General features: G+C 37.9%; 1 protein-coding gene across 1 annotated transcript; it reads right to left on the bottom strand.

Annotated features, from left to right (window-relative positions):
* On the bottom strand, positions 1 to 27,728 carry gabrz (gamma-aminobutyric acid type A receptor subunit zeta). Its single transcript, XM_084433467.1, has 10 exons — positions 27,506 to 27,728; positions 22,980 to 23,057; positions 8,851 to 8,951; positions 8,536 to 8,603; positions 6,920 to 7,137; positions 6,473 to 6,555; positions 3,976 to 4,113; positions 3,712 to 3,864; positions 1,655 to 1,848; positions 1 to 1,551 (listed from the first exon to the last, which is right to left on the bottom strand). The coding sequence occupies exons 2-10, from the start codon at positions 23,030 to 23,032 to the stop codon at positions 1,219 to 1,221; spliced, it is 1,341 nt and encodes a 446-aa protein (XP_084289593.1). The 5' UTR covers positions 23,033 to 23,057; positions 27,506 to 27,728; the 3' UTR covers positions 1 to 1,218.

Genomic DNA, 27,728 nt, shown 5'->3' with positions numbered 1-27,728 from the left:
CAGGTGAATAACATGTTCTTGAAAAAGATCATACAAACAAGCAGTTTTTCGATAACAAAACGTGTTGACAGTGGGGGGGGGGGGGGGGGACATATATTGCAAACTATATGCAAATCATATCAATTCAGACATCAATAATGCATAAAAATCTGCCAAGAAATCATGTAAATGTCAGTGTTGAATATGCCATTTGCAAATATGCATCAATGTTTTAGTTGTGGCATTTGCCCAAAATGGTCTGCTATCAAAAATACTATAGTGCAGTTCATAATGGCCCAACTTTAACTAGGTCAAAGAGCCTTAAGTTGGATAAAGCATTTAATTAACAAAAAAGAAATACATAATTAAATACAACAAAATACAGTAGAATAAATAAATGATCATGCAAATAATACAGAATCATTCATAATCAGAGTTTCTATCTCTAAGAGAATATTTGCTTGCAACTCACGCAGACAAATCGCCAGGAGAAAATGAGTAAAACCAACCTGATTCCTGTTTGGCAGCTAATAAGAAGACATATGACTGCTGGGTTTGCAAAAACAAACAGTATATGCCCCAAAAACAATGTATAACTTGTGCTCATTTGAATTCAGATTGTGATTATGAACATTAGATACACATTAAATCTTTGGTCCAGTTGCTTATTATTACTGTAGCTGTCAAACATGCTGATACGATTCTGATGTTCATTTCATAAATCAAACATTTTAATCAAACTTTCAGTTTCGTGAATTGCTTATGGTTTGTTAATTGTGTCAACAGTGATTTATAAGTCATGCTTTTTGTGCTAAACGACAATGTAATCATAATTACATTCAGGTCAGGGTTTTACGTATTTGTTGTACGGACATCATAAAATCATACTGCAATTTACAGCTAGGCCGATTTTCGTTGTGGATTTGAGTGAACCTAAAGCTCCTCGGAAAATGAAGGCCACGTATTCCTGAAACAGAGATGGAGATGCATCTTCAAGGTATATGGTAGAAATCTGCATATATCTGTGCAGTCCGAACTCACTCGCATCCTGCATACCACAAGGAATAACGCAAACATGATGGGTGACATGAACACAGTCAGTCATTCTCGGGGGACGTGAGTTGAACTGAAATGCATGCTGACATGTAAGAGTATAAACCCTCAGGTAAACTGTGACACAAAAAAGGACGCACACTTAAATCACTGCAAACCCCTCAACACACGCCAACAGCAGGAGCTTTAGAAGTACAAGTAGTAGGTCCAGTAGAGGAGGTTGATGAAGATGAAGGAGAGGGGGAAGGACAGCCGTGAGTAGTTGTCGATGTAGTGCGGGTTCTCCACTTTGCAGCAGTTCAGACAGCGTATGATACGGCGTGTCGTCGACATGCACTTGGTGCAGCGGGTCTGTGGCTGCGAGTTGATCTCCTCCTTACTCTCACTGGGGGTGGGGTTGCTGGTGCTGCCCATCCGGGACAGCATCTCCTCCCGTTTACGGGCCCGCAAAGCGCGGCTGCCGATGGAATTGACGATGCCGTTCATCTCTTCCTCGCGCTCCTGCATTTCCTGGCCATACTGATGCAACAGTGAGACATAAATGTGTTTGATTTATTGTCATGACTATGGCAAGGTGAAGATGATCTTATTCATGGCCATTAAGGTATGCACGTTCACCTACCATATATGCATTGGCAGCATTCGGCTGGTGTAACGTGCAGAAATGAGCAACTGCATATTCAATCAGTGCGCCAAAGATGAAGCTGAAGCAGATGCCCAGATACACATCGATGGCTTTAATGAAGCAGTTGGCATTGGGTAGAGAGGTACGGGCCCCCATCATCAAGGTGGTCATAGTCAAGACTGTGGTCACTCCTATGAGTTAATGCCAAAAAGTACTGAGTTAATAAACATTAGGGAATCCTATAAACCGCCAAAGTAATTTGGAAATATGATTCTTTACTGAAAAAAAAAAAAAAATCTATTTATGATTTTCATTTTACTGACTTAATTTCTGTTGCTGTCATATATGGTTCATATTTTTACTGAATTAGTATTTGTTGATCACTGCATGCTTGAGATTTGTGTGTCGAGGTAGCCTATATGCATCTGATGCAACTGTTGGATTTAATACATTTGCCAATCAAGGTAATATGTTTGCCTAGTTTTAAGAGGCAAATAACGCCCATATCATATAGTGGTTTTAAAAATCACGTGTAAATGTGAAAGAGAGAGGTTTGTAGCTCCTTGCATTGCTAAATCTTTAGTTGCCTTGACAATAATGTTAAAATTCAATAGACTTTCTGTTACTCATCAAATGAATTTAAGTAACCTATTTCAGTTTTTAGTTGTTAGTTGAGTTTAATTAAATTGATTGTAATAGGTTGTCTTATTTTTTACATGGTATAATGCAATTAATCATTTCATTAAATTGGCTGAGGTAACGTATGTAACCGGGTTCCCTGAGAGTGGAACGAGGCGCTGCATCATGGCTTGACACTATGGGAATGCTTCGCATGAGCCAAGCATCTGACAATAGTCCTTTTTGGGCACAATAAAGCACTAGCTGTAAAACCATGAATATCTCTCTGGGACGGGTACTTTCTCTACGGCCCCTTTCACCAGGAGAGATTGTAGTTCCTGATTGAAAAATACTTTTTCTGATTCTTGACATACCACTGTTACTACTACGCCATTGAACTGTAACCTGTAGCACTGTAACCTTTTCTTCGTATTCAGTACCCACTGAGAGACATTCGGCAGTAGCGGCCACGCTGCCAGAAAGTCTGACAGAGGGATAATTTTTTCGATGGAAATGGCCTCTCTGGTGCCCTGAATCAGAGAACTGGCAGGGACCAACCGAGCAGGCTGAATGGAAAGAACGCTCATTACTGAAGATGGAGCGAATGGCCCATTGGGATCCTCCACTTCCCGAAACACTATTAATGGTGGGGCTACGCCTTCAGAGGGCCCCAAGGAAAGTCGGGCACACAATATTGTGGTGTGCACTGACCTCCTTGGGAGGGGTTGCCCTCGGGTGCCAGGGCCCACAACAGTCAGGAGTCAGGACTTAGCCTTCCTGGAAGAGATGACATACCTAAGTTCCTGTCTCCCCCTAGATAGATGTGTCTGAGCGCAATTCCCGGTCCCTCTGCATTTGTTGGGGGGGGGGGTGGCATTTTGCTCTTGCCTCCTTTCACTGGACAGATTCTTGGCCTCCTGGTACCTGTCGATGATGTCATTAACCGCATTGCCGAACAGGCCAGAACGTGAAATCGGGGCATCCAGAAGGAAAGCCTTTTCTTTCCTTTATCCCTGTGAGCAGCAGGGAGGTTGCCATCGGTCAGATGTTAACCCTTTCACACGCAAGTTTAAAATATTCTAGCTGACCCCCCAGCGTGAGTTTTTTAAGGCGACCGTTATTTTAGAACGTATCACCTTATTATTTCTATGGCGACGCATCACTTGTCATGTGACACACCGCAGCCACAATTGTGCTGTATGACAGATCTATAGCTTTTATTTCGTTTTTCATTTTTTATTCAAAATATTCACAAACTTGTTAACTATATCACGAACCATCTGATATTCATATGTGTAAGTTAATGTGTTTTGTCATTTAAAAGCCTGTATAATGATCATGTAAGTTGATTAGTTCAAGTTACTGAATACTGAAGAGGTGTTGATATACTTTGATGAGCTTATGTTAATTTGGCAATGATTGCTTCACGTTCTTACCTATGCAGATGCGAGCAGGTACAGAAGACTGACTGATCCAAAATGAGACCCAGGACAGGACCACCAGAGCACTGGAAGGAACATACGTCTCCAGAATGAAATATAAGATGCTCCGCTTGAGTTTGAAGTGGAAGATCAACTTTGGGTAGTTACCTGTTACATTATTAGTAAATAAAAGAGAAAGTAAAAACATCAATACAGCATGTAAAGTCTTCACAATATCAGTGTGTGTGTGTGTGTGTGTGTGTGTGTGTGTGTACATACCAGTCTCATAAACGGCTTCAGATTCAGAGGTGTAGTGGTCCTCAAGGGTGTACTGAGCCAGCTGTAAATGATCAAGACCGCTAACTGATTGGTTTCCCCGTGTCCAGTAGAAAACAACATCTTTCACGTTATATCCCCCTGAGGAGAACATAATATAAATCGAAGAGCCAATTATCACTACACAGTAAGTAATTCCAATGCTGAGAGCTACTATATTTACATCAAATTACACTTATAGAGCAGTAAGAAAGCATTTGATTACCACTGATTTTATATGCAGCCCTGCTAGAGCACTATGCTATAATACATGCATTACCATAAATTCAATAATTTTGAACAGAGCTGTTCAGTCATTTGTAAGCCAACCTGAAATGCTAATTCACCATGGGTTCCCTAAGGAATTTTCAAACCGTTGTCTGACTCATCTAAAATGCTAAATTATATGCCTAATTAGGGATAGTAAATATCCATATACAAAAGCAGAACCATAAAAAAGAACAAGCTTTAAACAAGTTGTAATTGCTACATACAGTACATTCACTTTGTGAACATGTAAATATAAAATATAAGAAAAAGTTTTCTATTATGTTAAAAATATTTGATGAATACATTTTTATCATAAGTTTTCAAATTGATTTAGTTGTATTTTTCTAATGTGTTTCTGTTATGTCAAATACTGTTTTGATCTGCTATTTGTAATTGTTGATTTTTTTTTCTTTTTCTCATAGTGTAATTTTTGGTGAATTGTATTAAAACCAGCTAGTGAATAACAGCATAATGATTATTAACTATAATAATAGTGTAATTTGTTCATGCAGCACAGTGTATTTTGTTGCAACACATAATCTACACCTCAAGATGGCACTGTGTCATGCAAAGTTTAGTGTGCAAGAGAATTTAAAAAAATAACTTTGCACATTATCTAGAGAATAAAACATTGTGAAATATGTTGCCCTGATTCCATATATTTAAAAATAAATAATAATAAGCATACTGATCTGTGAGGAGAGTAGGCTAGCTGTCACATTGTGTTGCTAATTTAAAGTCACCATGAAATCTAAATGGCAGTTCTTTTATTTTATGTAATATTGCAGTATTTATTATAAATAATGTATCTGTGCATATCTTTATTTTTATTTCTTTAATTCCTGTGCCTTCATAATCTTTAATCAAAATAACTTCCCCTCCCTCCTGGAGCTACATCTTATCTCTCCTCTGATGATGTGTTTACTGTTGCGAGAGCAGGACGACCTGTCACACACATCACAGCAATAGCAAACCTCAACGATTCAATCATCCAATCAATTCCAGATGGACAAAACCAAGTCAAGCCCTACATTATTTCTCGTTCAAGTAGCCATTTCACTCTGACACACATCACAACAGGGAAGAAAAGACTAATGAAACTTTAGACTTTATGTCCTGCTGAAAATATTAGTGTGAACAACTATGAATTTACATGCCTGTCCAAGCTGGTTTATGCCTTTGGTTTGGTAATAGTCTAGCTGGCTCCATTTATCTCCTGTTGCATATTGTGTGAGTAACCATTCTGGACCTAAATGTTTGGTTAAATCAATTCAGAATATTTCTATTTTTGTCTCAGTATGGAACATAAAAAAAAAAACATACATGCCAAACCCTTACACAGCAGTCTTGGGTGAGTAAGCAAATGGAAGATCTTGTATGCAGATTAATTTTTTAAAACTTATGGGACATTTATGGTGTGTACACCTAGAGCATCTATCATTAGTGAAATAAATATTTCACAAGAGTTTCACAAATTTAAAAAGGCTTGAAACATGCATGTATCTTAAAAGGTTAGACACTCTTATGCCTGCCACACGGCATTAATCAAAGCACTCTGTAGTGCTGATTAAAGAAGAGACTAAGCACTGTAAGGTCAGCTCATAAAATTCACTAATTGGGTCTCATTCACCAACTAATGTGTACACATATGATTTCTATTTCAAATAAATACTGTTCTTTTGAACTTTATATTAGCAGTACAACCATTTTCAACAATAATAGTAAGAAATGTTTCAACTTTGCTAAAGCAAGAATAAATTACATTTTAAAATATAGTAAAATATCAAAACTTTAATCAAATGTAATATTAATTGTAAATTTATTTTTTGATTAAATGAATGTCATCATGATGAGCATAAGTGAGCATTCTTTCAAAAAATATTTAAAAAGTCTTACTGACATAATAAACATTATTCACATATAAAGTGTGTATACATTATAAATATACAGCATATTAATGTAAAAATAAAAAATTAATACCACCCAACCCTACAATGAGTCGTTCTTATTTCAGAAAAAAAATGATGCATTAAAGTATGGTGCATTTATCTGGCAATCATGTAAAGTCTAGGCATATGTAAACGTTGTACATTGTAAACACCTACACAATTACTAGTGAATGAAACCCACTGAGTTATATCTCAAATTTGGCAACGGTTTCAAGAGAAATAGAGAATTATTTGAGGCCTACAGCTTTCAAGTTGAAGCATGCACGTCTGCCTGTCCATGGGATATTTGGTTAGATCCATACTGCAGGCCACTGTGGTGGTAATTCTAGAGAAACAGAGAGGTAAAACAAAGAGAGTAACATACATGAGAGAATGTTGTTGCTTATATAACACTGGAAATCAGCTCACTGTCCGTGAATACTACTTTCAAGCTTAGTATTTGATGCCAGCTGCCCATCTGTACAAACCGTCCCCTGCCACCACCTCTATTTTTACCCTGTTTTCCACTATTGTGAACTCTTCCACTAGCCAATATTTATCCCTACCTCTTTCTAGTTGTCTTCTGATGCCCCATTCCCTTTATAAACCCTCCAGTCAGTCCATCAACAGTAAGCCCATTCCTCAACAATCATAAGACCCCAGTATAGCATCTGAATGAGGACCAGATCCAGTGAATGACACCTCACTACCTCAGGGCATACAGCACAGTTCCGTTGGGAAATATCCGGATCAGTCTGTTTTCGACAGTGATGTCATGCAGGAAGGATTTCTTGGAATCCACAATGAATGTATCAGGGACCCAAAGGAGCTCCACAAGTCTCCCATCCAGACTCAAGCTCTTATTGCCATCAAAACACAAGCGTTCATCTGTCCAGCGCTGACGAAGAAAGATGGTGGCTGTGTAATCCTGGAGAGGTTGAACAGAAATTCTTAATTCAGCGATGTGCACCACAAGCTTTGATTTACATCATACACTCAGCTCTTATATAACTCTGTCCAAAGATCAAAGGGGCCAAGGATGTGATTTTTTTTCTTTTTCTTTTTCTTTTTCTTTTTTAGATCTATTGAGATTTTTTTTAAACTACATTAAAATGCAGTTCATACAGACAATAACTTGAACACACATTCAAAATTCAAAATTCATTTAGCTGTTTATTGGATTTTTATATTATATTATATATGATGATGAAAAGGGAAGGTTGGAAAAGGGAAAACTGAAAACAATTGTTATAACGTTTGTAAAGATCTCGTTCTCGTATTTAAAGCATAAGGGAAATATGGGTTATACTGTAAAAGTAGTTACATTGTACTTACTCAAATAAGTACTGAATAATATTAATTACCTACATGTACTTACTATAAAGTTAGGGTTAGGGTTTGGTTTAGGGTTAGTTACTTGTAATTATGCATAATTTACTGTTATTACTATAGTAAGTACCTTAAAATAAAGTGTTACAATATTGTGTATAAGTGTATCAAAGTTTCAATATTTTATATACAGTGTTAAAAGATGAATGAATCATTCAATGGGTGATATTGATATTATGGATGAGAAAAGATATTCTCATTTCATGCTGACTTTTATTATGTTTCTTTTTTTATGTTATATGCATTTTAAAAATATGAACGCAACAAGATTACTAAAATGACATTTCTAAGAACTTTGGCACTTGCATTATGAACTAGTTTTTCTCCTTTTCATCACCTCAAATGTATTTGTTATTTACCCCATATGCTTTTATATTAGTTATGTTTGAAGTAAACATAACACAGACACACAATTATAATATTAGTTTACAATATAATATTATAATTTGAGTTCTTTCATGACAACTCTCAGAATGTTTGACATGGTAATATATATGACAATGTTAATATGTTTGCTCTTTTGGTCAGAATATCTGCTACGCTGATGTTGCTGTGATTGCTGCTGCTGCACAGCAAGTATAGGACTTGCCATGGGAAATACACAAAAGGCTGCTGTGAGAAAGTAAGACTTGCTGGTGCTGTACAAAATAGCGTACATGAATTACCCATAGCAGATCTATACAGGTGGAGCTGGGGAAGGTGGAGGGTTTCTGAAAGCAGACACTGACCAACTATTTGAAATCTGAGCAGCAAATTTATTGGCAACTAATACAGCAGGGACCAATCAGCTGTGCCCTATAGAGAACAATGTGATTGCAAGCAGATTGAGTTAAGGACCTATAGCTTGCGCCATCTAGAGTTTCATGACAGAACTTTGTTTTTGTCTTAGTAATTTAGAAATATATTTGGATGTTTGTGGTTTGTAAGATTATCCTACCATGTTGATTTCTGATATGGTGTCTATGCTGGCGATATCCAGACTCATGCCTACAGTAACAGGGCCATCTGAAAAAAACAACAACAACAACACACACTGCATTCACTACACTGCTAACAGAGGAAGACAGCAGAAAAGGCCTCTTAATTTACATGCGTTACAAGAGTGGACTGCATCAACTCAAGCCTGGAGCGTTTTCCGCTGAAGTTAATTTAGTTTTAATTGCAGTTGTTGATGATAGGACTTTAAGAGAAGATAAAATCCACTAATGCAATATAATAGTTTGTGTAAATGTAAAATCTTTGTTCGTCGTACTGTCAAAGAATGGCCTAAGGTATTTGTTGTATCCCTTCATCAGTTTCTGAATGGTGGGAGGCAAAATCTCCTCCGTGCTGGCGACAGAGCCATCAATGATCCTGTAAAAGCAGCAGAACACAAAACACACACATAAGCACTGCGCTACCCCACAAGTCAATGCAGAAAAACAGAAAAGCAATGTTACTTCCACCGAGCCAAGGTATGTTTTGATCATGTGGACTTTAATTGCCAATAACTTATGACCTAGATTTGAGAATACTGTGTATTTTTAGGTTTCATCTGTTCTCTCATTAAAGCACTGCTGCCGACTGCGGCGCGTGTGATTTCAACGTCCTCATTGATGGTAAGCGACTGTGTTCTTTCCCGCAGAGCGAAGTCTCCGTTTCTACAGTGATAAGGACCCGTGAGCTTCAGAAATTATTCAGCTTCAGGGTTACAACCCCACAGAGCACAGTAGCACATGTAGGAAATACTTCAAGAGATGTCTGAAGAAAAAAAACTGCTTGGTTGACACTACACAATATACTCATAAATATTCTAGAATGGAGAGAAACAAGTACATTGGGTGGGCCAAGCACAGCAGGGGGACAGAGGTACACATGGATTTTTATGTGCTTCTCAATGCGGCAAATATCTCACATCTCTTCTGCTCTCTCAGACATCACCCTATCCAATATTCTTCTTCTGCTATAAATACATACAGTGAGGTCCAAAAGTTTGAGAACCCACTGCAAAATCTAGTTCATACCTGGAAATGAACAAAGTTTAGGGATCTTAAAATAATTAGAACACAAAATTATGATGTAAAATGAATAGGAAATATTTAAGATTCTGCACTATTTTTAGGTCACTAATTAAAGTAAATTTGTGAAATTGATAATGTGACTCATTTATACTGATATTCAAATGTTGTTGCTTTCACTCAAGCTCAGGGTGCTCTTTGGATCATCTTCAAATCATACTGGGTCACATAATTATCAGTCAAGTGCAGCTGTCATTTCAATAAAAGATGGACAAATCAAATACTAAGACATTCTGAAATTCATGTTGATTTTGCACACAATATTACTGTTTAAAAGTTTGGGGTTAGTATTTCTATTCAGCAACAATGGATTAAAATTGATCAAAGGTGACAACAAATATGTTTATAATGTTACAAATGATTTCTATTTCAAATAAATGCTGTTCTTGTGAACTTTCCATTCATCAAACAATCCTGAGAGAAAAATGTATCATGGTTTCCACAAACATATTAAGCAGCACAACTATTTTCAACATTGATAAGAAAAGTTAATAATAAGAAAAGTTTATTGAGCAAATCAGCATATTAGAATGATTTCTGAAGTATCATGTGGAGTAATGAATGCTAAAAAAATACATTTTAAAGTATATAAAAATAAAATAAAATAAAAATCTATTGTATTGTAATGATATTTCACAATTTCACTGTTTACTGTATTTTTTATCAAATAAATGCAACCTTGGTGATCATAAAAGTCTTCGTTCAATTTTTTTTATTATCTTATTGGTAGTATCATTTGTCACATAAAAAGCATTATATAAGGAAAATTCAGACTTTTGGACCGTCAATTCATTTTAAACATTGTCTAATGAATACAAAATCAGGAATAACAAAAAAAAAGCAACACTCATCTGAAACTATCATATTCACCTGTAATCAAGTATGAGGCTTTTTGTCCAGTTTTGATTGTCACCCATAATATGTAAAGAATTATGCATGCTAAAGTGCACACTCTTATATGAAGAAGAAAGACAGAGATCGACTGGGAAAGATCAAAAGAGAGGAAGTGAGACAGATGGTGAGAGAGTGTGAGAGAGACTCAAAGAGTTTGGAAGACAGACGGAGAGCTTCAGGTCACTGACATGATGTCTCTATTATTACTCTCATTAAACTGTTACCAAAATAAAAAAAAATAAAAAATGGAAGTGAACCATGCAGGTCACTGCCTTTATATTAGCCCCTATATAAACACATGGAAGACTGTTCAAAACATTCTTCACCTCTCAAACACATCTGATCACATTCTGCATCACTGCGCACTTGGCAGAAAAAAAGGCTCTTGCTTTCTACATAATGTATAGCTATTTTCACTGGTAAGTACAACTAGTGTTTCAGAACATTTGTTTTTAAGTATGCTCGACTATATGAAGTCTGTCTCCACATGCCTCCCATAGTGTGGAAGTGTGCAATTTCAGCTTAATAAGCAGAGACAAAAAAAGTAAGCCATTTTTGTAGATTGTTTTTTCCCTGAAAAAGTGTCTATGTGGTGTTAGCAAAACATTGCTCTGTTTATTTGAGCATCCCGACACAGTGACATCGCCTCAACCAGTGCCGTGACTTTGGTGACGGGGTTATCAAACAGTCTGACCAATGGGAAACAGTCATAATTTTTGTAATTATGTTTGGTGACACCAGTGGCACAGAAATTACACACTTCAGCTTCAATCGACCATAGTCAGAAAATCAGGATGGCATCTTTACCTTCAGGGGCTCAATAATCCTATAACTAAAGAACAATTTAGTATTCTGTCATGCCAGGAAAACAATTAGGTCAAATAAGAAACAACCATATCATCAAAGCAATGCCATTTGTGTTGTTTTATCTTATCACACATACAAAAACGATGTGTATTTCAAATGAAACAAACATTTTCTAAGTGGAATTGAATTAAACTAAAAAGAGTGAACATGTGCCAAACTTTATTCATGATTAGACATTTTTAGTGTTAAATGGCAACCGTCTGTTTGCTGCCCCTTCAGGCTGAAGTCCAGTCATGTGTGAAGGGATGCTGGTTTAGTGGTCTGTGAATGCTGGGTAGGCAGTTTTTATCTGCTAATTGTGGTAGTTGATAAGCATCCATCATACCTTTACAGGCATCTAACACCATATTGACACATTCTTTTGTTACATGCTTTGACTCTTTATACCATGCTGCAGTCAGGGCTAATAGATATTTGTGCATTAGAGAAAATGACAGTCTTTTGTATCTGCACTTTTCTCTAATGTATCATTATTAAAATAAAGCCAACATCAATTCATATAGTGACATAAACTTATTTTAATACTGTTTAATATAAATGCATTAAATCAAATATAAATAAAAAAAGAAAACTGCAGTGATGGAGACACATAAAATTACATAAACACAATTAATATATCTAAAAAAAACATATTAATTGCCATGTAAACCCGGGATGTCAAGGAGCCACAAGATGATATCAGTACATAAAATAATTTTGGAATCTTTTTTGATCCGGTGCTTTAGAACGTCTCGGTTACTAATGAAGGCCCTGAAGGAGGGAACAGAGATGTCAGAACTGACTGATGCAAGAGAGCCCAATCTTTCGAGTGGCAACAAAACATGCCAATTCACATTAGCGAGTGAGATTTGCATGGCAAGCCACTCCCCATACATACGGGTATATAAGGCAGCGTGCAACTCACTCAGTCAAGTTAGCGCTGAGGAGACGGGGATCCTGGCCATTCAGCAGTGGTACAGGGGTTGTGGCAGGCAGGATGTAACATGACATAACATATCCCCCCATTAGAGGGGAATGGCGCTGCAAGCGAGACGCCGAGCCAGCCTTTCCGCATATTACCTGTTTGTACCCAACACCTGGGAAGAAACTGGCACCTTGGGACTGGTACACCAAGACGATGGCATCCAATATCCAGTGGGTCAACCTCTGTTTGGAGACAGCCTTTCCCTTCTGCTGACCTCCAAAGCAAACAAAGAGCTGCCCGAGCTTCTGAAGCGCTGCCTGCGGTCCATGTAAACACACAGTGCACGAACAGGACACAGCAACACAAGGGCTGGATCAGCCTCCTCCAGGGGCAGCGCTTGCAAGTTCACCATCTGGCCCCGGACGAGAGTGGTGGGAACTTTGGAATTAACTCAGGATTAGGTGAGAGTCTGGCGGTCCAAATTCCAGGTACGTTCCATGCCTATCTCGGGACTCTGCTGTGTAGCCAGACACTGTGCAAGCAGTACCAGCCAAATCACAGACGTACATGAGGAGGGGCAAAGAGGTGGAGCACAGGGGCCCAACACGGAAGGCATAGCGTCCCAGAGTAGAGGCAGTGAGTGTGGTGTAACACTTTTATTTGGCTCCATGGTTTCCACGAGTGGCTGGAGATGCGTAAGGAGGTGTTGTGTCCTCGAACCACAAACTCCTGCCCTGTGGTGAAAGAAGAGGTGGATGAGGAAGCATAGCGTAGCTCACTGTCAAACCGCACCTTGTGTGACCTCCTCCATGGGAAGGAGTGGTGTGCCCACCATCTCCTGAAGAGCAGCTCCCTCCATCTCTGGGTTGGTGTTTTGCCGGGATGGTGTTTTGCCGACCACCTAGAGGGTTTAGCAGCAGCTGAGCTGCTGTGGCCGCACCACAGCAGAAGTAGATTCCGCGAAGGGACACCCTCTGCGATGAGTAGGCAGAGGGACAGCCTCTGGCTGACTGGCCAGGGCAGGATGTGTTTGATCGCCTCAGTTTGCTTCTGTACTACCGAGAGCTACTGGGCAAAGCCCTCGACAGTGTCGCTGAAGAGGCCGGCCTGGGAGATGGTGGAGTTGAAAAAGCCAACTTTGTTGGCCTCCTTCATCTCAGCTAGGTTCAGCCAGAGATGACATTCCTGGACAACTAGTGTGGACATTGTCTGACCGAGGGCCCGAGCAGTAGGTCCATCGCTGTATGCAGTTCCTGCATCACCCGTTGTCCAGAACTACCCTAGTGCAGCTCTTTGAGTGCTTTGGCTTGGTGTACTTAACGAAGGGCCATAGCGTGCAAGGCGGAGGCAGCCTGTCCAGCGGAACTGTAAGAACTTACAGGCCTTGGATGGGAGGCACGGGCTACCCCGTCAGGGGCAGCACTTTGTGGTTAAAATGCACTGCAATTGCACACCTGAGGAATCTCCGGGAAAGCATTGCAGTCAACTCTGGATCAGACTCGAACAGCGCTCCTCTCCCCGAAGGGGGAAGCACAGCCGAGTCTTCATCCCCAGAGGACTCAAGCCCACCCTCAGATACAGCTATTAACATCCAGTCCATCGCACAAGCCCCAAATGAGATGCTAGTTCCCCCATGGAAAGGATCTTATCACACAGGGCCACTATAAACCTCAGATCACTATAACCCTCAGGTCACCCTGAGTATTAACCGAAGTGGTCCTCTACAGTGCAGAGAGAAACCAGATCTGGGGATAACAGAGAGGACTCTACCTTTTTCAAGGTATTGGAGTCTCAATCTCAGCATCACAATGGTCATGTTTCCGCAGAGGGAGCATGATTCATCAACGAACGCTGCCTCAACGTGTTTACGCTCCAGACACGTGAGGCAGTGACCGTGGCTGTCAGACGGGCCCAGAAAAAGGCTGCATCAAGAAACACACAGGTGGAGTGCCATCTTGAAAAAGAAGCAATGCTTGCTCTTTTAGGGAAAACTGCTCTTTTACTCGTTTAAGCACCCAGGGGTGAAATCGCTGCACTTAGCTGTGCAATTGCTCTTTCAATGCAACAACCGCTAAATGCGCCATCTCTCCAACACAGAACTGCTTCCCTCTTGTTGAGCTCACACAAAATGCTGATTGTCAGAGCGCTGAGTGTGAAAACTGCTCGGCTCCGAAGTGAAAGCTTGAATGAGTAAGGGGAGTATGGCTTACAATGCAAATCTCACTCGCCAAGGGCAATTGGCTTGTTTTGTTACCACTCAAAGGTGATTCTGCTCTCAGGCGAGATCCCATTGCGTCAGTCAGTTCTGACGTTACGTCAAACATGACTGACTGATAGGGAACTTGTTAAAATGACATGATAATAATAAAACCACACAGGACTTTTCTTCTAAATGTCCCCATTACCAAAGACAAAAGCAAATTAGTCTGACTAAGAATTATTTCATTTTTTCATGTACATTCTTATTTCCGAACCAACCTTGAAACTAAATCCAGCCCACGTCTCTGGTGTTTAGGCTGATTGACATGTTGTGTATGGAGGAAGAGTGCTCCGCAGGACTGTCTCCCCAACTGTTTCTGCTTTGGTCCACAGAGACAGTTTCTCAAGCTTGTATCAAATCCATCTCCCCGTCTACACACATCAGTGGTCATATGAGATATGAGCCCCAACTCTTTCTTTGGGAGACCTTGTCCAGCACTGAAATATTAAACAACCTCAGAAAGTTTGAGCGGAAATTAATTTAAGTTTGTATTAAAACTTAACTTTAAAACTGATAGGAGACATTAAGATCAGCAATAAAAAATAAAAAAAAAGAAGCAAGCCTGCAATGTGCCAGGCAATTTGTTTATTTATACTAATGAGTTCAGAGTGATGATGACCTAATTATTTGCAAAGGTCTGTGCGCTCTTGATACCACCAGTGTGATCCCCTCCTTCAGTTTGGATCTAGTCTGGTTTATCCAGAAGTATGTGTCAAAGAAATGATTACTTACTGTACTGAGGGGTTCATGCATTAAATATTGCTTTTAAAATAGAGCATTCAGCTGTGTCTCTCATCTACAAAACAGTCATAAAGTATATTTATGTTTCAGTAGATCTCTGGCAACTCACCTATAAAATAAAACTTTAATCATGGGGAGTTTTCATTAAAAAAACTTTTTTTAAAAAAGGTCATATAAGAAATATTTTTCTCTGAGGTCCACCTATAATGTAGGTGAGACAGTGACCGTTTCTCGCCAAAATTTTAGAGTGAGTTGTTGCTACTTCCAATTGCACTCCCATCTAGCTGCTAATAATCTTTAAGCCCCTTCAATCGGGATTCCGTAAACTCCTGCAGTGGAATTAATTAGATAAGATTAATTATGTTACTAACCATGAAAATCTGAACTTAGATTTTCATCTTATGATAAACTTTTTATTACACTTCCCATTTTCTATGTCTGATGGTGACTAACTTTCCATTCCAGATCTAACAATAAAACAGGATAACTTTTACTTCCTTTTATTTAGGATGTAGCCACCAGACGAACCTTCGATATGATCTAACCTTCTAACAAACTTTTGACTCAATGTAACCTGGGTCGAATGGAACTTTTAGAAAGGACTCAATGTTCTGTTTATTTTGACTATATTGTGAAATGATTGACTGAAATATTAACCCCTTACAATGTTTTTGATATTTTGCTGATGTAGCTAACAAAGGGTAATGACGGGGGGGGCTTGCTTTAAACAATTTAACCAATCATATTGATAGCGCATGACATGTTAGTCATGATGATTCTATTTTGATGTGTCTGGCTTTACCCTATAAAGCCTATTGTATTCTTATGTTGGGCCGAGAATCTCTGAGTATTGCTCGAGAACTCCCGGCCGTTTTGAATAAACCATCTGAGGGACATTTACTGAAGTCTGTCTCATTTGTTTTTATGCTGCGCAGCAAAGAAGTTAGGATAGTAGACTCGGCCAGTTGTCGACTGAAGACGCAAGAGCTAGAGTATAAAGGGTATTAAGTGTCGATTTGTAGACGCTCTGTGTCGATGAGTAGACGCAACAGTTTTATTTATTAAGTGTCGATTAGAAGACGCTCTGTGTCGACAGTAGACGCAACAGTTTTATTTTAGATAGTCAGATTAAAGAAATTTCCTTCACACTCCACAGCACTGAAACAGCATTAGTTAAGGTCACTAATGACTTGTTAATCTAAGTCCTATTTTTCTGATTGAAAGCAGTTTGTCGCTATGGGTGGTTGCAGGTCTGATATTGGTGTAGTGCAATCTGGTGTTCCTCAAGGTTCAGTCTTGGGACCTATACTTTTTAGCATCTACATTTATCCTCTTGGTCAATTTTTAAGATCACTTGGTCTCAATGTTCACTTTTATGCAGATGACACCCAGGTTTATATACATTTAAAACCTGGGGCCCTATTTTAACGATCTGAAACGCAAGTATCAAATGCAAAACGCAAGTAACTTTGTGGGCGGATCTCTAAAATGGGTTGGTCTGAAGTAGCTACATTACTTATAGGTGTGGTTTGGGCGTAAAGTGCAATAAACCAATCAGAGTGTCATCTCACATGCGTTTGTTCCATGGCGGATTGCTATTATAATGGCGGATTTGCCAGGCACACGCCAGGAGCGGTTCACAGCCGTAAAAGACAGAGAAGTGATATTGTATGGGGATGGGAGAAACCCACCCAAATTAGCTTCGGTAGAACAGGCGTATAATAATTTGGGTAAATGTGTAAGCTAGAGTTATGCCTATTTTTTCACATCTTCATGGACACCACAATGATTTCCCTTGTGTGGTAATATTTTTTCTTGTAATTATGTACCTATTAGTACATAGTAATTATGTAATTATTACCTGCATCTGTGTAGATGAGAGAAGCAAAGTGTATGCGCGTTGTGCACACGCTACATTATGGCCAAGCATGCGGCCTTAAAATAGCATCTGAATAACACGCCACTGATTTTAGATTAGGTTTTTCCTGGTCTGTGCCGGAATTGTTTTCTGAAACTGCAAAATAGCACCAGGGAACGTTTGCGCCGGAACACACCTCCTCTTTTCGCTGAACCTCCCCCGGAAGCGCAAATTCATTCCCTAATTTACCGATGTGCGTCTGTGGAGGAAAAAGTCTGCTGTGCGTCGGGTGCAAAATAGGAATGATACATGCGTCGGTGTACAATTGCGCTGGGTTTAAGATAGGGCCCCTGATGTTAATGTTCTCTATGTATTTCTGAGATTAAAAAATGGATGTCTACAAATGTTCTATGTCTAAACAGTGACAAGACGGAGGTAATGCTCATTGGTTCACCACACCAGCTACGTAAGGCTGGGTCTCAAACTTTAAGTGTAGATGGTTCTACACTTCAATTTCAAACAAAACTAAAACATTTGGAGGTGATATTTGATACCAATCATTACAAATTAACATTTGTTCCTCATGTTCAGAGCACTGTCAAGACATCATTTTTTCATCTAACAAATATTGCCAGATTGCGTCCCATGTTATCACTCCCAGTGGCTGAAAAGTTAATTAACATCTTTGTATTCTCTCACATTGATTACTGCAATGCTTTGCTGGCCGTAATCAATGAGATTCCGTGTTGATTTTAAAATCCTTATGCTTATTTGTAAGGCTTTGCATGGACTGGCACCTCATTATCTCTCTGAGCTTTTAACCCCTTACACACCAGCACGTGATCTCTGCTCCTCGGAAGCTGTCCTTTTAATTGTTCCGCTTCGTTTAAAATCCATGGGTGATAGGGCTTTTTCTTCAATTGCTCCAAAACTTTGGAATTCCCTTCCAGCTGAGATTAGGCAAGCTGAATCCCTTAGTGTTTTTAAATCATCCCTTAAAACTTTTGTGTTTAGGGTAGCTTTAACATGATTGTTTGTAATTGCCATATTATTAGTATTATTATTATTATTTTTATCGGACATTTGATAGTATGTTTTTATTTGGTATTTTATTTTCATCTGTTTTTTCTGTCATTAACACATTGTTTGTATAATTGTATGTTTTATCTTGTGTCTATTTTTGTGAAGCGCTTTGAGATGCTACTTTTAAAGGCGCTATAGAAAATTTGTTTATTATTATTATTATTAATAATGTTAGTAATTTTTTTTATCCCAAAAACTTATTTGAGTTTTTATGCCCATTTCAATGAAACAAGCCATATCCTAAACCCTCTAACAGTGTTGCCATGTCTGCTTACTATAAGTGACTTTGGGTTTGTTTTTCATAGTCATTTACAAATTTGCACAGTGGCAATTGCATTTTATGGGTTTATTTCCAAAATACACATGGGTGTTCAAGAGAGAAAGAGAGAGACATATTGATTAAATTTGGTTGACCATTTAAACTGTATGTGAAACAGTTTAATTATTTTTATAAATAGAAAATGCAATTTAGAATTATTTTATGCACTTTATGCACAACAAATGAGATTAAAAAACATGCTAATCTACTTGATCCAAAATTATCCATAATGTCTTTTCAATAATAAATTGCATATCAAATTGAATTAAATCAAACTAAAAATCTCTTTCTTTGTTATTTTAGTTAGTTTATTGTTAGCAAGCTAACCGATAAGCCTGTTGTCACGTTTCTGTTAGTTTGGACTTTTTGTGTTTCACCACCTTCTGCCTGAGTTAGTCGTTTGTTGTCTTAAACACTCATTATGTTCAGCTGCATACTCATTATCTCCCTCATTATCACGTGCACTTAAGTTCAGTTATGTTTGTGTTTCATTGTCGGTTATGTTCTATGTTACGTACGTGTAATCGTGTATTGCTCTCTCTGTATGGATATACCTTTGGATTTATTAAAAGACATTCTCTCTTCATCATCGTGTTTGAGTTTGATCATCAACACAGCGTTGTGACACCTGTTAGCTATTTGCATGATATCAGCTGGCCAAATTTCTACATCACCCAATAGGTTTCATCGACATGTAACCATGGAGGTCAATGTTCATGCATTTATTCCATGTTGCAGAAGTACAGAACGAGCAACTTTTGCAGCTAGGTTTCAATATATATATATATATATACAGGGGCGTCAGTTTGTGTTGAAAAGTGGTGGGGACAAAAAATCTGATGAAAAAACATTACAGCAGGACGGGAAAAATATTGAATAAGGGCGCATCAAAAATGGGCATAGCGTAGGCCAGACAAATACTGTCATATGCCACAAAAAAATCCATCAAATCCATGAAGCTGGAAAGGAGCGGTAGTCCCATGGAATTTCTAACACGTTCTAACAACGTAGAGTCAGGGACGCGGGAAGTGGGGGTGCCGTTTTCACAGAATTGTAAATGCAACGCATATGTTAGTTCATTATTATTTTTTTTTTTTTAGCATTTAGTAATTTATTTGTAATAAACACTTTAAGTGGGCTATTTAAAAATTGTTATATATGTTAAATTATGATTTTAAAACATAAGCGCAGAGTGTATTGTGTGTGTGTGAAAGAATTTGTCCGCAGCTGAAAAAAAAAAAAAAAAGTCAAAAACCTCACTGTTAGTGTTTTGTAAGGAACAGGCAAATATGTAAAATATAGCAGGATACATTTTAATTGTTTACTAATAAAACAGTTATTTTTTTTTATGTCAGTGTCGGCTATAGCCATGAAGTTGACGAATCGCGATCTTCGCAGCGCCAGAGAGAAATGCACATTTCATACGAATTAGGCCTACATAAGCAGCGCAGTCTGTTTTCTTTCGTTTTGAATTGTTCTGCTTAAAAGTAGACATTTCAAGCTATCTATGTCTCAGGTCTGTGAGGCAATAGGCTACCTTATAGCCCTATGCTGAGTTTCGGTTGATTATGAGACGAGCTCCAGGTTCGCCAGCGCCTCCGTGTCCTGATTATCTATTTTCTAATAGCCTATATTTAGCTACTTCTTATTAAATCCAGACAATTTGTTGATGAAACATCGATTAAAATTAAGATACAATTAATACAAAACGAAATTAAATGTAAAGACAGGCTTTGTGCTTTCAGTTTGAGGTCTCTGTGAAAGTTTAAAACATTCGTTTAGTGCCGCTTTAGACGCGCTCACGTCCATAATGGAGAACTGTCTGTAAAAATTATTATTATTATTATTTTTTTTGTGAAATAAATTTCTAAAAAAAATGCGACTTAGTCCAGTGCGACTTAAGCTATAGGCCTATATGTTTTTTCTTCCTCGTGACGCATTTTTTGACTGATATGCGACTCTGGAGCGACTTATAAAATAGGCTACGGTAAGTTATTTATTATTTGTGTGCAAATGTCCCATCCTTTAAGGATTAATTTATGTCCCGGTGACCGGTCCATTGCGTTACGAATAAAAGCAGAATCAATAAAGTCAAAAATTTTCTAGGCTGATATGGCTAGGAACTATACTCTCATTCCTGCGTAATAATCAAGAAACTTTGCTGCCATACCATGAGTGCAGCAGGCGTAATGATATGACGCAGCGCCTGAAAATAGTCCCCAGCTCGGTAGCCTATTATCAGGCGGCAGGCGCTGCGTCATATCATTACGCCTGCTGCACTCATGGTACGGCAGCAAAGTTTCTTGATTATTACGCAGGAATGAGAGTATAGTTCCTAGCCATATCAGCCTAGAAAATCGCAACTTTTAATTTTCCGTCGGTTTTAGTACATGATGTAACTACAGAAGAGTGAAGTTTTAAATAGGAAAAATATCGAAACTCTTTGTTAATTTTTTTGAGAGAGATGCTAATGGTCCTGTCCGGTTCAATTCATTATGCTAAGCTATGCTAAAAGTGGTACCCCCAGACCCGGAGTTCGGCTGAATGGATTCCAAAACGGTAAAACTCAACTGTTTAACTCTGGGGGAGTTAAACAGTTGTAACCTATATTAAAGGTTACAACTTTATTAACCTATATTAAATTGTTTACAGGTAGCCTACCTACAGTAAAAAATGTAAATGTAAAATATGTGATGATAATATTGATCGAGCAATTGATGAAAGTAAAAATATATGCGCAGAATTGAGAAAATAGTATTTATGGAGATAAATCGTAGCCTATCACAGGGCAAACATGTGAATGTTTGCGGTGCATTTTATGCAAACAACTCTAATCATAGTTGTAACTCTATATTTACAGTAGGCATAATTGTCATTGCGTATGTGTATGCAGCATAAGTCAAATACAATCTTCTGTTCGTGAATCATTAATCTGACTATGCATCTGTGCATTTAATTGCCATTGGCTCGTGTGATAGCAATATGGATTTTAGTAATATTTTAAGTGATAATTGATAAATAAACCTTTAACATTTCTTGGTTCGCTTAATTTTTCAGAACATTTAAACCAAATGCTTTCAAAAAGTGGTGGGGACAAAATCAGCCATTTCAAAAAGTGGTGGGGACATGTCCCCAGCGTCCCCAGTGTAAATGACACCTATGTATATATATATAGTTCTGAAAGTTACAGTATGATTTCACAGTACCTCAAGCTCTTTTATCTCAAAAGATCAAGGAACATATTTATGCCATGACCCCTTTAAACACTATTGGTTCTGAATAGACCCCATTTAGACCAGCAGAATTAGATTTCAACAAGCAAAAACGTTACAAGGCCCTTTGCGAGACTAAGCCTTCAATAGTCCATCCTTATCTTCATGTGCTAAGCACTAAGAACCCAAAGAGGAGGTATTGCTCTTGTTGTTGTGGTTTAGTCTGTTATGTGATAGAAGCTGAATTCCAGGCCAAACTATATGTACACCCACTAAATTCTCCCATCTTGCCAGGAAGAGAGACAAGAGATTGGAGAGGAAAGGAGGACAGGAAGGGGGTGGGTAAAAGCAGATGGTGAGGTGAATTGATGTTGGCACGCTTCCTCAACATCCTCCTTTGATCTTTTGCAGGGTCGTCCTGACCAGCAAGGTCCTATACATCTTCCCATCAAATTTCAAAGGTCATGCCAGAATACCAGCATCGATGATGAGTTGCATATCTCATTAATTGGAATCTGCCTGAACTTTCATTGAACATGGCTGAGCGACGGCAGTTCCAGTAAATCAATGTCTTGTTTCTAGACTGTCACCAGTAATCGTGTTAGCATTGCAGCTACTGTACTGCTGCATGGAAAGATAAGCTCAAACAGGCAAAACAGAGAGGAGACACGATATGAGGGCTGGTATTTCCATCTGTAACCCGTACATTGACTCCGACAGTCTCATTCAGGCTCACCCAAAAGTGTACATGGATTAGTTATAATTCCATCCTTCCTAGCTACACCTTTCACCGAGCCCACATAATCTGGTGTGAATGGATACTTAAGGCATATAGTCTTTTATTTGCTGCCAAAAGAGCAAAACCTAAATTATACCGGCTTGTCATTTCGGCAAGGACGTCACTCCGAAAGCTTATCACCCGTGAGAACTTGTTGACAAAAATGGGTTTTCCGCCTCGGCTTTCCTGGGAGCGTAGAGAAATGCCATGTTTATCAACTTTACAAAGTTACTACTGAACTTAATGCACATCCTACTCTCTAGTTTTTGAGAAACAAATAAATTAAGGGGGAACAACACAAAAGCAATAAACACAGTACACCGCAGTCGTATTCAGCTTGCCACATCACAATAATGAGTGTAGGAATAGCAAAAGTGAGTTTGAAATAAGCCACAAAGAGTTTCTCACCTGCTGATGAAAAGGAGGAGCAGCAAAGAGCCCACAAAGCTACACAAATGCATGGCTGCTTGAGCGTTACGCGTCCTTCTGAGAAATGAGAGATAAAGAATGGAGAGATTATGTAGAGATTCAACAGATTTGTACATAGAGATTAAGCATTACTGACAAATTTAGCAGTTAGCGCTCAACATTTTAGCTTGATGAGCCAGGCAAAATTAGGACAGGTTTTCTCAATCCTCCTTACGTGTGTTTAGAGACTGTTAAGTGACTAAATATACCTCTTACTCAAGTTTTGACTGAAGCTATAAGGCAATACCATTAAAAAAGGTTTCAAACTGCTATCAATAATTTACCATCACAGCATACTTTGAGAAAAAGAAATTGACCAGCTAACCAATTGAGATATATATGGAAAAATAGCAAATTCAAATCATTTAAAATACTTATGAATGATTTGTGGAAGTTTCATACAGTTTGTCCTGTGAAATCCTTAACCTCAGACCAGTCTGTGTAAATTTGACCCTTGAAAAGATTCTTTCTGATGCATATAATCCCAGAACACATAGTGAAATAATCCCTCAAAAATGTCTCTGAGAACAGATTTACTGATGGTGACATAAAACTATAAATATACAGTGCATATTTCCAGGGAATTATGTAAAACCACTTATGTGACCACCAACTACGCAAAGACGACAAGATACAACAGTATTTAGGTGATTTAGATGATTCTCAATTCCCTCATTCTTGAATACTTTCCAGTTGGCTCTGAGCCTTTCTGCCTTGTAAATACAATAGATTTTATCTGGCACTTTATTTCATAGATACTTTTTATCTTCTCAATGTCTATTTTGAGCCTTGATGGCAAAAAAAAAAAAAAAGGTCTGATTCTTTGCTCAGTCTTCCAGCACCATTGCAATCTGTGTGCAGCTGTGACGATAAGTTTGATACAACAGACGTCTGCCCTGCAGCATGTGTTCATACACATACAATGTGCAGGAAGATGTAAAAATACTTAAATTTGGATTGCACGGGTAAGTGCTTCATAGTACTTAAAGTGGGCATATTGTCTTGTTGACATGGTTGTCATGTTGACATGGCCAAACAAACACAAAACTGTCATATTGTTAACATGAAAAAGAAAAATCTGTTCTTGACCCAGATTAATACGTTCTTTTTTTTTTCACACAGACCAACACAAGCAAATCAGCACAAACACTGAGATGTAATGCTCTTCTATTCTGCCTGTCAGTGCTATTAAATCCAGATTGCTCCACATACTGCAACTCATCTCTAAGATCAGAACATTTAATTTCATTATTTATTATTTTAACACTCCTGTCTCTTCATGATGGCTTGTGATGGAGGTGGGTAGCAGAATATGAAAAAAACTGGGGTCCACACAACTGAAACACACTTAAAATATCTTCTTTTATGCACAGAAGAAAGAGTTGGAATCATGAGGGTGAATAAATAATGACAGAATAATTTTTTGTGAACTAGCCCTTTAATTTTTGTAAGCACAAGTCATCAGAAGTTGACACATCCTTACAAGGAGAACATTTTTATGTCTCAAGGCTTATTTGTGCCCGCATACATGAAACATGCAGTCTTCCCACACACATATATCTTACATGCAGCATTCCCTCAGCTCCCCATCGCAAAAGCTGTTCTAGCTAATTCCTATATACCCTGGTGGTTTGTGACTCAGTGGCTGCTTGAAGGATCCTGGTCTTAAGACTGAGATGTCACTCATTTAGAGTGACAGATGACATCTTCAATGAGTTCTGGACCTTGAAGACCCCGCGGGAAGGTTACACTAGACTTGTTTAACAATCTTACCAGGAAACCCAAAAAGCCTGAAGCTGGGAATGCTTTGGTGGTTATGGGTATTGGATCTCCAGTGCTACAGATGTACTGTTCAGTCCTCTGGACTTTCTCATGTAATATACACTACCATTCAAACTTTTTTTTTTTTTTTTTTTTTAGTTTCTCATGCTCACCAAGGCTGCATTTATTTGATCAAAATGTACCGGTAATTTATTCCTGTGATGGTAAAGCTAAATTTTCAGCATCATTATCCCAGACTTCAGTGTCATGTGATCCTTCAGAAATCATTCTAATATGCTGATTTGGTGCTCAAGAAACATTTCCTAATATTATCAATGTTGAAAATGGTTGAACTGCTTAATAATTTTATGGAAACTGTGATCAATTTTCTAGGATTATTTGATGAACAGAAAGTTAAAAAGAAAAGCATTTATTTGAAATAAAAGAAAATCTTTTGTAACATTAAAAAAAAGTATTTTCTGTCATTTTTAATCAATTTAATGTGTCTTTTTTTAATCATACTGATCCCAAACCTTTAAACGCTGGAATAATTAAAAGACTTAACGGCTGTCTGACATTGCTAAGCTACATCCATCTAAAAAGCAAAGAGCCTCAGCTATTTTTCTTTATTGCACACCTTCTTGCTATATTGACTTCAAACACCATCTCAGTGAGAATCTAGGTCAGTGAATGACTGAGTTCTGTCTCTTGCAACGGCAGGGTCCAATTACTGTTCTTTGACTAACTGAAAAATATCTCCACGAAACCTTCTAAATTAATCATGAAAGCAAAACAGGAGCATTACGTGAAGCATTTTATTTTTAAAAGCCTTTCTTAGCCTTATAACTGACAAAAAAAAATTTTGCTGTTCATTTGTGTGCATGATGTAGCAGGGAAAACATCTCATCTTTCTTCTTAGAATATTGTAAATAATAAAATATGAATGTGGAAGAGAGAGAGTTTGTGCACAGGGTAAATGTGATCGTCCTGCCTTTGATAGAGATTATCTGGGCATCTCATGGCACCCAAGATAAACCGCTTTCAACACAACTGATCATTTACCAGCTAACAGAGCACATGAGAAATGCTGATTTGAAAACCGTTGGAGAGCTTAGCCTTAAGCCATCAGCTATTCACAAGATAGAAATCTGCACAGTTTCTCATAGTTTTCCAGGCCACAGTCTATAGTAATGTATGGCAACAGACACCAATAAGCCATTATGTCACTTGAGGACGTCAGAATAATCTCAATTCAAGGGCCTTAACTTAAAGGGTAGTAAAACATCATAAAAGTAATCCTTGTGTCTCCAGTGGTTTAACCTCAATTTTGTTTGTGCAAAAAAACAAACATAAATTACCATTTTATTTACAAAGTATTAAGCTCCGACGTACATTTACACAACTAAGTCTGCTCTTGCATCAACACAGCACTCTTGCATCGTGGTGCTGTTGTGTTTTAATTATGTCTTTACTACCTTTCTGGGCCTTGAAATTGGTAGTTGCGTTGTCAATGGAGGGACAGAAAGTTCTCAGATTTAATAAAAAAAAATCTTCATTTGTTTTCCGAAGATCAGTGAATGTCTTATGGGTTTGGAATGACATGAGGGTGAATAATTAATGACAGAATTTTCATTTTTGGGTGAACTAACCCTTTAACTCTATGCCATCTTTAACCCATTCAGATACAATATCCGTCACAACGCACATCACTTTGATGCTAAGTCAATGAGTGCCATATCACATGAGTTTTACTAAAATACAATAAACTAAGGAAATGAAGCATGGTGGACTGTGAAACAGGGCAGAAAAATATTTAATAAATTATGAATCATTATGATATTGTATTGAACAGTAGGTCTAAATGCAAGCAAAAGACAAGATAAAGATCTGATTTCACTTATAATGCTCTGACACACCAAAACTGAGTTAGATTATCTTCAGACCATCCCTGACAAAAGTTATTTTGTATTCAAAACTGTTTACATGCACTGACGTTGAACCTTTTTTTTTTTACCAATAAATTGTAATGATCATACTATTTGTTTACTCGGAACATCCTATATATGTACTATTTCACAATTACAAAAAAATTGCATTGAATTAAACATACATTTGAGAAAGACTGAAATAGTAGCCTATATAGGCTATTTTCTTATAAAACGTAGCCTATAGGCCTATTTAAAATCAGATGTTAATTAGAATCTGATAAACCTTATCACACATTACCATAAACTGATTTTTAGTGATTACCATTTGTGCCTGCATTTAGAGTAGAAATAAATCGTGGTCATATTTTTGTGTTCCTAAAACTTTGTTCAAGACCAAAAGGGTTAAATTTGACGATCTGTCACAGTGAGAAGTCATTATAAATACACACACATTAAGCACATTCGACATGTGGAACTATTCACAATTCACATTCATTATAAAACGCATTTTATATTTTACAGTAACACAAATTGTCCTCTATTATATAGAAAAGCGGGTTTAAAACTGTTTACAGTCTTCTAATCTCACGCTATTAATGAATCAACAAGCAAGTGATTTAAACAACAAACATGATTGCGACCTTTTTTCAAAGAGTAACTATAGCCAATGATAAATCCATCATACAGTCCCGACTTTGTCTGTTATCAAACATCAAAATATTTCATTCAAATTCATAAACGTAGCCTACATCATATAATGACTCACTGCGTACTTACATTTAAAGCCGGGCAATCGTTTGCATTTCCCAAACGTTTATGATATCGAATCACTCATCTACATATGTTGTATCGGTTGTAAGTCCGAGCCATTTAGTTCTGTGAAAAGAAAGACGTGACTTTTAGAGGTTTTCAAGGCGCTGGAATCCGTCAGTGATGCGCAACTACTTCACAGCAGTCAGTCTAAAACTACTGGTTGCATCCTAGACACATTCTGCGCTGT

This window comes from Rutilus rutilus, assembly GCF_951802725.1.
Source record: "Rutilus rutilus genome assembly, chromosome: 16".
NCBI lineage: Eukaryota > Metazoa > Chordata > Actinopteri > Cypriniformes > Leuciscidae > Rutilus > Rutilus rutilus.
Note: the sequence above shows the minus strand (reverse complement) of the source record. Positions and strands in the feature narration are given on the sequence as shown.

Excerpts from the sequence above, each read along its gene's own strand:
- gabrz (XM_084433467.1), bottom strand. The coding sequence starts at position 23,032 with ATGCATTTGTGTAGCTTTGTGGGCTCTTTGCTGCTCCTCCTTTTCATC. Across the intron at positions 8,952-22,979 it reads CTCCTCCTTTTCATCAGCAG|GATCATTGATGGCTCTGTCG; the intron begins GTGAGAAACTCT and ends CTGCTTTTACAG. Across the intron at positions 4,114-6,472 it reads CATGCTTCAACTTGAAAGCT|GGGGATATAACGTGAAAGAT; the intron begins GTAGGCCTCAAA and ends TGTTCTCCTCAG.